General features: G+C 33.6%; 1 protein-coding gene across 1 annotated transcript in view; it reads left to right on the top strand.

The window, feature by feature from the left end:
• DST (dystonin) overlaps positions 1 to 12,136 on the top strand; it is a 591,073-nt gene that overhangs the window by 319,487 nt on the left and 259,450 nt on the right. The window contains exon 9 of the mRNA XM_051997184.1: positions 9,406 to 9,572. Coding sequence (XP_051853144.1) covers positions 9,406 to 9,572 — 167 coding nt within the window. The remainder of the gene's footprint in view (positions 1 to 9,405; positions 9,573 to 12,136) is intronic.

The following is a 12,136-nucleotide window of genomic DNA, read 5'->3' as shown; positions in this document are numbered from 1 at the left end:
TATCCAAGGAAAGGTAGGAAGAGTCTAGCTTCAGAAGGATTTTAAATGCCAGATAGAAGATTTTTTTATTTGATCCTAAGAGTAATAGAGTCATTGGAGTTGGTGGAATGCTTTAGGAAGATTGCTTTGTCAGTTGTGTTGGAGGATGGATTGGAGTGAGACTTGAGGTAGAGAGACTAATAAGAAGCCTATTTTAGTAGCCTAGGTGTAAATTGATAAGCCATATTAGAAGTGAGAAGGGAGCATATAATAGAGATGTTGGTTGTGAAGGTATGTAATATTCTCTAAAATATGATGTTCTCTGGAAGTAGGTTTCTTGGGGGGCTTCTGGAGGCAGGGAGGCAGCCAATAATCACTACAAGTGCAGCCAGAGATTAAGGTCCAAATCCTTTATTGATTCCTTCAAAGTCTTGTCTCTTTTCCTGGGACCTAGTTAGCTTTCTTAGAGGCTTATCTCTCTTCTTGGTTCTGAGAGCTCCTGCCGCTAGCCCTTTGCCTCTGCCAGCTTCTGCCTTTAGCTTCCTCCAAATGTCTCCAAATCCAAAGATTTGTGTTTGAGCCTCCAGCCACAACAAAGGTGGACGATGAAATGAATCTGTCTCCTCCTCCGAGAGCTTCTAGTGGGCTTCTCCTTTCTGGCCATGACAGCTCCTCCTTATATGCCCCACACTCAGTATACACCAATCATTATATCATTAGGAAACCATTATTTGTTGTAGGATTAAATCAGTGTTAAACTAGATTTAACCACTGTCTCCTCAATTCCACTTAGTGCCTTGTTTCAAGTTCTGGCCCATACCATCTCCTTGTAGTATCAGATCAAACATACTGAACCATGCTAAATTAGATAATTATTTTCTCTTATTAATTCCACTGTCTTAGTACCTTATAAGAATCTTAACAAAGGTAGACAACTTGGCAAGAAATTGAAATGTAAGAGTTGAGGAGTTCTAAGGTAGAAACCTGGGTGTTGAGAGAATGATGATCCATTGACAGTAATTGGGAAAAGGGAAAGGTTTAGGGGAAAAGAAATGAGTTTAGTTTTGAACATGATGATTTTATGATATCTATGGAATATCAAATTTGAGATGTATATTAGGAAATAGGAAATGAGGGACTGGAGTCAGCAGAGAGATTAGGACTGGAAGTTAAGGTCTAAGAGTTAACTTTATAAAAATGATAATTGAATATTTGAAAACTACTGTGATCAGTAAAGGACTTAAGCTAATGTAGATGGAGAAGAGACAGAAGCCCAGGATGGAATCTTGGGAGGGATATCTATACTTAATGGGAGTAAACTAAAAGAAAATTCAGTAAAGGAGACTGAGAGGTGTGGGCAGAAGGAAAACTGAGAGCTATTAAAGACTAGATAGGAGATAGTATCAAGGAGAGGACAGAAATCAATATTATCAGATGTTTCAGAGTGTGTAAGAAGGCTAGAATTGAGAAAAGGCCTTAAATTGGTAATTTTGGAGGGAGAAATTTTCGAAAAGCAATGTAGGTATGGATTGTAAATCCATCATCAAGAAGTTTAACAATGAAAAGGAGAAGGGTTTTGTTTTGTTTTGTTTTGTATTTTTTTTCCCCTTGAGGATGGAGGAGATATGGCTTCCTTTGTAGACAAGGCCAAAGGTTAGTGAGATATTAAAGATTAGTGAGAGAGTTAGGATGATGGGGCAATTTGTTGGATAAAATGGAACGGAATGAGATCACTTGTATATGAAAAGAAGTTTTCTTTTGGCAAAGAGAAAAGCTAACCCTTACTGTGAGACAGGGATGAAGAAAGAGATTACAGGGAAGACATTTATATAATTTGACATGTGAAGGAGGGAAGAAGAAGGAACTCCTGGTAGCTAGTCTCAGTTAAGTTCAATTTAATATGAGATAAGATTTTTAGTTGATAGGATTGGGGGAGAGGGTGGGATTTCTAGGCATGTAAGAGCTATATGTCAGTGGATATAAAAGTTAATTGATTTAGAGAAATAGAAAAGGACTGCCTTGCTGCTCTGAGGACCCAGTTGAGATTATATTACATGAATTTGTACTGCACATAGCTTAGTTTTGTTTTTTCCCCCCAAGCATCAGTAGAGTGAACAGTGCATTTTATTCAAGGATAGGGCATGGCAAATCATTATTAGTAATAAAATAGGGGTTAAGAATCTCATTTAAAGATAGTATACAATTGAATTGATTCATTAAGAGGTCAAGATAAGTAAGGGAAGATAATATAGCCAGTGCGGGAGGGATGGTAGAAATGAAAAAAAAAATTATCCGAACAATTAATCCTGGTTAATCTTCAACAAGTATTTATTAAATGTCTATTTTGTGCCTGGGATTGTGCCAAATGCAGGGGATTAAAAGGAAAAAAAAGTACCTGCTCTCAAAGAACTTACATGTCTAATGAAGGAAACAATAAAAACATAAATCAATAAATATAAGATAGATATAAAGATATTAGCTTCTGGGGACATCAGAAAAAGATTCCTATAGGAGGTGGCACATTATCTGAATATGGACTGAGAATCAAGGCACTAGGATTTTAGGCCCAGCTATTCTAAAAATCAACAATTATTCAGTTCACCTTTACTGTGCTTTTTTTTTTTTTTTTAAATCCAAATTATATTGTTTTTTTTTTTACCCAAATTATATTGTTTCTTTCTTTTTTACCCATATTGTATTCTCCCTTTCCAATATTATGCATAATAAAATAAATTATTTGGAACTTGAGAAAACTTATTATTTTGAAAAAGTAAACTCATATTATTTTTCTTCAGTATTTTCCCAAAGAGTTTACCTCTTTTTCTTATTTTTTTTCATTACTTCCTATTTTCCTTTTTCTCACCTCTCATAGAAATATGTATGTATACACACATATAACAGATATATTTTGAAAATGAATAAAGTACTAGGAAGTGTCAGTGTTGGGGATTTTTGTGGTTTTGTGTACTCTTAGTAGATACCATAGCCATGACAACAGCTGTAAAAATAGGGTATTACAGTTGCCCAGTTGTCTGGTAACATTGACTTTTGTTCAGAGGACATTTACAGCTCCAGCTGACTGGGAGAGGCTGTGGCAATTCAGTTTCAGGAAATGGATCAACGTTACTGTGCATCAGAATTATTTATTATGAGTTATAATATATGGAGGCTGGTCTTTAGTCTCAAAAGCCATTTGTTAGCTTTAAAAATACATATAAAAAGTGTTTTTGAAAATTATAGAAATTGTAAAAAAAAAAAAAAAATTCAGATGGAATTTAGCTTCGTCTTATCACACCAGGTTCTTAACAAAGAATCTATGGCTGGGAACCTTTTTTCTACAGCCTGGTTATTTAGTCAAGAAGGAAAACAAAAAACAGTGCAACTGTGACTGTGCTGAAATACATAAAGCCAAGGGTAGCCTGAGGATCCTCCTTTCAGAGTAGATTAAAAAACAAAGCAAAGCAAACTCTTTTTACCCCAAGTTGTATTTATGATCATTTCCATATTCAGAGGTTTTAGAATTGTTAAGGTGGTTAATACAATCATAGAAGTAAGCATTTGAATACTAATTAAGTGGGTATAAAAACAGCAAGTGAAAGTATGCTCAGTCAGGCAAGTAAATAGGTATGGGACTAACTCAGTAGGGTCAAGGTCACTAGCCTCATTCATGCACTGAAAAGATTTGAACGAGAAATTTTGTGATTCCAGGAGTTAACAAAGACTTTCTTCTTGTACTGGTGTTTATAATGATTTTCAGCTGTTTTTGGAACTGTGGTTTAAATTGTTAAATACTGCTTGCTCAACCCTAGCAGAAATATTAGAACCAAACAGGATGTAGCTCTTTTTAAGCCTAATTGCTGATCCCAAGCATCAATAAGTGTGGGTTTCCATGTTACCAGAAATTTCTTCTTTTTCTTCCTCTCTTTTCTCATCTCTCTTGCCTTCCTTCCTCCATTCTCTCTGTCTTTCTCATCTATCTCCTGTTCCCTCCCTCTCTTGCTCCTTTCCTTCCTTCTTTCCTAACTTCCTTTTTTTCTTCTTTCCACATCTCTGTTTTTCTCCCTTCTTTCCAAAGTCTTTGTATCCCCTCTTTCTTTCCTCCCATGGTTTTGGAACAAGTCACCCTATCTTTGATGAACCTTTTCCATCAATGTCTCATTCTAGCAGTGGAGAATTCATTTAGTCAGTCATTTTTCTTCTGGCCCACACTCTCCCAGGATTATCAAGTATAGAAGAAAAGCTTGTGGTTATAGTATATTTTGGCAAAAGGCAACATAGGGGTAAAGTGTAATATACTATTTATTTTTTTTTCCTCTTAAGTGTTTCAATGTACATCCATTTTATTTCTATTACTCATGGGGAAGAAATGGAACAAATAGGTGAAAGATATAATATATTTTCATTTGCAAAGTACACAACTAGGTATAGCGAACATGACTTAGAAGCATCTGAATACTTTATTGGCTCATATACAGGGTACAATATAGTTATAATTAAAAATCTAATCATTATTGAAATTTATAGTTAGCCACCTACATGATGTGTAATTCAAAATTCAAAAAATCTAAGTTTGATGATTTCCTCTTAAAAAGGTTAAACTTCCTGATCATAAATTATATTTCTTATAGAAGTAATGAATTTGATATTTTCATTTAGTGACTTTCCCCCCATTTAGCTAAAAGCAGTTTACTTAAATGTATTATACAAGAATCATATGAACTTGATCAAAAAAGGCAACATCAACATACAGATGAATATAATGTCTCTGATGATTACTTTTAGTTAAGAGGAATCTTTGCTATCAACAATAGCTATAATTTAGATTTTCTTGTTTCCAATTATTTTAAATAAAATTTATCTCTTCCTGTTGGTTTGTTGTTGTAATATATAGAAATGCTGATAAATATAAATTATCTTAGTGGAAAAGGCTCCTGATTGAGAAACAAATCTAGATTTGTTTCTGACTTTATCTTACTAGCTGTGTGATCATAAGGAAGTCATTTCTCTCTAGTCTTAAATTTTTTTCATCTGTAAAATAAGAAGAGTTGGAATAGATAACTTCTAAGATTCCTTCCTGTTTTAACAGCTTATGATTCATATTCATTAAAAATGTGGCATGCTAAAATTGCATCTGTGAAGTGAATTGGAGATTAACACATCTTCCTGCTATTTTGCTTTGATTGATACAGTGATTACATGTTTGTGAAAGCAAAATATATAGTTAATGATATTGATTTATTTTGATTTAATTAAAATTTTCTACTCAAAACAAGTTAATAAGAAAAAGGATAGTGAGATTCTGTAATTTTGGAAAGTAAATTAAAACTGATCAGGAAAATGGTTTTGATTATATTTTTTTAATTTCCTAAGAAGCAGATAGAAAGCCAGTCGCTGCTGGAGGTTTAACTCAGACCTGTAGAATGGATCTCTTCATGTGAGAGGATGATGATGATGATGATGATGATGATACAAGGGACTGAGAGGCAGTTGATGTTCTCCGACCTCACCACTGAGAGGCAGTTGCGTTGTCTGACCTTTTCTCTTCCCTCTGCCTCCAATTTATTTCATTCCCAGTCCATAAGCAACACCTGTGTCAGTAAAGGCTGCTTCTCAATGCTTTCAGATGTTCACACGGAGAATTGACCTGCCCCCTTCACTAAGGATCTTCACTGGTCCTTAACAGTTATATGCCCTTTTGCAGTGAATTCTATGAAAAATTAGGGCTTAAAGAAGAAGTGAGAATGAAATATATAACACACATGTTACAGTGAAAATTGTTAGACTTGAATCTGACTTTAGTGACATTTGCCTACTGCATGACACTAGAGAACTCCCTTAAAACTTCCTCTGATATCCAGGCTCCTTTTCCCATAATATGGGATTTATAATGCCCTAATTTCATCATTGGCTTTTATGATATTTTATAAAAAACTCTGTTAAAATGAATTATCATTAAGTATTCCATAAGTAAGCTGCCTTTGCAAATCTTGGTAGACACTAAAGTTTATAAGGGGCTTTAAGAACAGCCTTTAAGTCACAGTTGTGGGACTGTATTTGTAGTTACTTTGCCTATTGATGATTTACAGTAAAGAATTATTTATTAGTTATTATACTTTTGACAACATTATAGATTTTTCATGGCCTTATAATTGAAACTGCCATTAACTGAACTTACTAAACTTTGATGTGGTCAATGAATATGTGCTGAAAATTAATTATTTAGCTTATTGAAACTTACTCATATGAATGGAATATAGGGACAATACAAAGCCATCTTTAGCAATAGCCATCTTTAGCAATATAGTAGGGTAGGTTACTCCATGAAGGACTTGTTTTTTCTTTTTTTTTTTTTCCCCATATAATGTCAAATATCACTCAAATAAAGAGCTGAGTTAGTTTTTTTTTTTTTTTTTGATTGTGCAGTGATCCAAGGATAAATGGGTCTTTTTTCATCCCTGCCAGAATTTATACTTAGAGGCTTAACAATGCCATCCCTAATCAGGCTTATGAAAAATATTTTGATAGTTTTTGTGGAAGAGATTTTTTTTTGAGTATTATTTTGAAATTTTCCTTTTTTGCAGTTTATTATTCTGATTTCTATTATTTGTATAAATGTCCTATAACTTTTAAACTCTTATACATATAAATATATCTTTTATACATTAATCTCATATCTATTACATCTCTTATGTGTTTTTCTTTAGCTGGGTGTGCCTGTGACTAAACTCCTAGGTGGAATTTTCCCTTCTATTTCTCTTCTCAGGCATCATATAGTCATTACTTTAATGGAGGAAGGATGCAGTTTGTGATAATGGTAGTAATTCCATTTTGAATATGTAGTATTTGAGATACTATGGGCGTTCCAAATGGATTATGTCAAATAAGCAGTTGGTGATGTGGGAATGGGTGAAACCAAGGAGGCTAGCTGTTTAGATTCATAAATCATTTGCATTAGAAATATTAATTGAACCCATGGGCACTGATCAGTTCCCCACTAGGGATGGTATATCTATCTAGAGGGAGAGAGGGAGAGAAAGAAAGAGAGTGAGAGGGAGAGAAAATAATTGAGGATAGAACCTTGGGAGATCTCAGAGTTAGATTCAGAAATATAGATGGTGAATCCAGCAAAGGAGACTGAAAGGAGTATAGTCATATAAATAGGAAGAGGAGAACAGTGTCAAAAAAAATAAGGAAAGAGAGAATGATTAGGAAGAGGAAATGGTCAACAGAATTAAAAACTTCTGGGATGTCAAAAAAGATAAAAGCTGAGAAAAAGTCATTGAATCTTTAGCATTTGAAATTGTTAATACCTTTGAAGCAAGCAATCAGATTAAGGTTGGAAATCAGCTTGAAAGGATTAAGTGAATAAAAGTTGAAATGAAGTAAACTATAGATAATTTTTTTTTTTTTGAGTTTTTCATGTGAAAAGGGAATACAGCCTGAAGTTTATTTAGCCATGAGGGTAAGCTGGATATATTTGTAGGAAGCATAAAAAAACTTAAAGTGAATGGCGATAGGCTAAGAGACAAGTCTCTAGGATAGACCAGAGGAGATGAATGCAAGACTACAATTAAGGGATTTGGCTTAGATTGCCTAACCCCCCCCCCCCCCCAAAAAAAAAAAAAAAAAAAAAGAAAGAAAAGAAAAGAAAAAAAAAAGAAAAGTGAACTTTTTATCAGAGGGAAATTAAAAAGATTGCTGTATAAGAGCAAGAACACATTTTTATGATTTCCTCTAATTGGTATTGAACAGAATATGAATAAAAGTAAGGAAGGTACATTGAAAGGATATTTGGGGATTTGGCAAGACAAAAGCAGCTGTGGGATGCTTAGGGCTTTGCCCTAATGGGGCAAAAGATTCAAGGGCAAATGACAAAGTATATAGTTGAATTATTTATCTATAGGGGAAGGATTGCAAAAGAAAGAAAATGGAGTAGGAATAAAAGATTAGCAGAACAATGGAAGATGGATGGGTGGGGAGTGATGTAAATGAAAATTATTATAATATCAAGAGGCAACTTTGATATAGTGGATATAAGTTTAAAATCAGAAGAACTCAAGTTTAAAAAGACCCTTAAAAATAGAAAAGTATTATTTTTTTTCTGGACAATTATTTTTTCCATAAAAGGAGAAAAATATATACATATCAAATTGTCTAAATAGTAATAATAACTACCATTTTTATACTACTTTAAGATTTGTATAGTCTATACATAATATATTAATCTAATTCCATGACAAAGAGTTATATACATTCTTAAAAACACAATGTCATGTTGCCATTTTGCGAAGCATATAGATCTTGGATAGAGAAGCTCTTAATGTGTTTTATGCTGAGTATAATTAGAAGGGTAATAATGGTGGATGAACTGCATTCTGTAGTATTTCATTGTCATCAGGATCTCTTAAGATTTCATCAATTGCTTTAGTGCATCTGCCTTGGAGCCTGAGCTATCCACATCACTGGATCCATAATAAATGGATCCAATATAAAGAAAGATCCAAAAATAAAGATCATCCTCTTTAGGGAAATGCCAGGGTTTTATCCTATCTTAATAGGTTGAGCAAGGGCTTTTTGTGTATTCTGCTTCCAGACTGAATACCTAGCTGACCTCTTTCTTATTTCTTCATGAACTCTCTTTATCCTGTGGGTCCTTACTGATTGCTTGGCTTTCTACTTTCCATACTTTCTTGACTTCTGGATTTTATGTACTTACTAGGACAACAAGATCCTGCATTTCCTTTCCATGATTGGCTCAAAATTCTGCCTTTCAACCCAAGCTTTGAGATACAGTGCTATACATGGCCCAGCATGATGCAAGGGCTTGGGGAACAATCATTTCATGAGTGCTAATCACAGCTTTATTACAAATTTAGGTGACCCCAGTCAAGAGTTACTTAGTACCTCTATCAGTAAATCAGAAATGGCCTTTGTCAAAGGAATATTGTTTGGGACAAGTAAATCATAATGTGAAGTACCTGTGTATTATATTACAATGGAAAAGAAGTTTTAACAGTTAAGTGAATGGAAGTATAATGTAACGGTAAAATCAGTTGCTAACAGTATTAGTTTACCATTTTAAGAAAGGTCTTTCTGTATTTCCTATTACCTCATGAAAAGCCTAAAGATATTTCAAGCCTATTTTGTTTGTAATATAATTACATTCTTTCTTTGATTCTCATTGGATTAAAATCTCTCAATTTGTAGTATTTGGTCCCACAGGTTCTACTATACAAGAAATTTGTTGCTTTTTTTTTGCTACTCATAACTGAAGGTTTAAAAGCATTTCAGATTCAATTTTGTTTCATTAGCGAAATAAAAAGTTTTGCATTGGAAAATTTGTAAAGTAAAAAGAAGACACCCTTAGTACTTTTTATCCTCATATATGCAAATGTTAATGCAACATTTCCCCTGATTATGTTTTAGATATCTGATATCCATGTTACTGGAGAGTCAGAGGATATGTCTGCTAAAGAGAGATTGCTATTATGGACACAGCAGACAACTGAAGGCTATGCTGGAATTCGTTGTGAAAATTTCACTACTTGCTGGAGAGATGGAAAATTATTTAATGCCATCATTCATAAATACAGGTATGAAACAATTGCTTTTTTTTTTTCAGCTACATCAATAGAAGACACTTATCTGACTTTAATTTCCTTTTGTCAGAAAAGTGAATCAAGAAAGTAATAGAGCCAGTGAGGCTCTTCTTTTTAATTCAAATCTGAGTACATGTCCCAAGATTATAGACGTAGATCTGGAATTTACTTTAGTATACAGAGATTCCAATCATTTCATTTTACATTTGAAGAGACTAAGGCTTAGAGATGATAAGAAAGTTACATAGGACTTTAACTCAAATTATTTGATTCCTAACTCAATATTATTCCTTGAACCACCCACTTTGTACTCTTTCATGATTGTGAAGTTGTCTTAAACATTCGCACTAAGTTTTCCACTTTTACTCTTCATAGAGGAATATCTTGGATTTTGTTTTTCTAAGAAGAGCTATATTTAAAAGATTATTACAATTGACAGTGAGATGAAAAACAGTTTTTACCCTCAATACAAGCTTCAGGACTCTGTTTAATGTTCACTAAAAATAAAAATAGAAATTTTGACATTAATTAAGAGCATTAAAGGATTTTTGGTTTTAAGTTTCACCAATGTACATCCAGCTATACTTTCTAAATATTTTGCTCTGGTTGTCTATTTTTGTACAGGAAAATATTTGGAATGCATCTAGCTTCTTAACATATCTGTTAATTATATAGTTTTAATTTGCTTTTTTTTTTGGGGGGGGGGGATTGCATGTCATTTTGATCCTGGGCTTCCAATTAAATGTTGTTGAATAGCCTCTAAGTTTTCTGTGGATTTTCTTTTTACCTTTTTTTTTTTCTTTTGCTGTTGTGCCTGCATTTTATCATCATTCCCTTTTCTAAAAGTTTACAAAGATAAACTTGTAATGTAAAAATTTCATTCCATATTTAAATTTGTATAAGTATTGGCAAATCTTCAGTGTTTCATTCTTTCTAGAATCAGATTCCTGTAAACATGTTGCAGAGATAAGAATTTGGAGACCAGTAGGCAACTGCTTTATTGAACCCTCCTTCACTCCAATGAGTAGTCCTTAGTTTCTTGGTTATTGGAAGTAGTTACCTTCTTTATCCTAAACTACCAGGCAATAAACCTGACCATGTTTTTGTACCTGGTTTCTTATCTTGTTTTCAGTAAGCCCTCCTCAGACTTCAAGCTTCCTGTCCTGAAGTGGCAGCTATACTTTATCTTACTATAATTGACAATGGCTTCTTAATTCCCAAGCTTGACTTTAAGCAGTCTGCTCTGAATTGGCTTAGATTAGGAAAATCCCCAGCCATATTGTAGCATCTGGTTTCCTATTTTTTAGGAAAAGGTCCTCCCTCCCCTAATCCTAGACTGGTATTTAGGCTCCCTTCTCTCTGCAATGAATGAAGCCAAATGAGGTGCATTGAAAAGAATTGTGGAAAGACTATTTTGGGGAATTTACGACCATTCAATCTCTCTCCCTCCCCCCAGAAATAAAAATAACAAGGATATTTTGGTTTACAAAGCTAATGCAAGAAGTATAATGTACTGAAAACATACTGCCTGACCCCACCTCTGTAATGCCTTCCCTAGGCTTCAGTTTTCAAATTATTAGGGAGCTGTTAAATGGCTTCTAAGATTTCTTCTAGCTCTAGATATGACTTTGTTTTTCCTTTGCTGCTCCCAAGATGCTCCTAACAGAATGACCTTTTTTATACTTTGGATCTCCCCTGACTTGTAAAAAATGACAAAACTAACTACACCTTGGGATCATTTCAGGGGACACTTTTCCTTGGCTCATTGCTGGTTCTCCCCATGTTTATAATTAGAAATAAATATATAAAGTATCAACAAAACATTCTCCTCTACCACTAAGGAAAAAGACAGTACCCTACATACACATAAACTTTCACATACACATACATGTAATACTGAGAAATGAAAAATGTAAGCGATTTATCCCAGGCCACTGAATTGAACTATGGTAGTTTCTGTATCATAGCTTTTTGGTAGTCCAGTGAATTATTTGTTTTAACATAGTTCCTTTTATTGAGTAAATGCCATTTTCCAATCTAAAACATAATAGTGCCTATTGTGTATCTAGAACCTAGGTTCTAGGACAGATAAAAATACATAGTTTACATAAAACACCATATGTCCCCTCAAGGACTTGCGAGTTTAATAGGGAATGACAATGTCAATATAGAGAGCTATAACTTCATTATAAGTGTTTTAGAGAACTATAGAACAAAGTAATACATGAGATAGAAGGTTTTTCTCTAAAAGTTAATGTGCATCCTAGATGATTTACAGTAAATGCATTACAGCTTTATTAGCTATTGAAAACTTCTTTGAGTCTACTTTTCTGAATTTTTTTCAATAGTTTTCAGAATGAAACATATTCCTAAAATAGATGGAGTCTAATCTATCAGGTAATTAACTATTAATTGTACAAGGGAAAAAAAGGCAAGTGGTAGTTATAAGCAACTAAATAAAAAAGAAAAATCAATTAATCTTGTTTCCATTACTTCCTGCTATTTATCTTATTTCTTTCTCATCATTCCCCAAATTAAATAACAGCAATAACAATTGG

This window comes from Antechinus flavipes, chromosome 4 (genome assembly GCF_016432865.1).
Source record: "Antechinus flavipes isolate AdamAnt ecotype Samford, QLD, Australia chromosome 4, AdamAnt_v2, whole genome shotgun sequence".
Lineage (NCBI taxonomy): Eukaryota > Metazoa > Chordata > Mammalia > Dasyuromorphia > Dasyuridae > Antechinus > Antechinus flavipes.
Note: the sequence above shows the minus strand (reverse complement) of the source record. Positions and strands in the feature narration are given on the sequence as shown.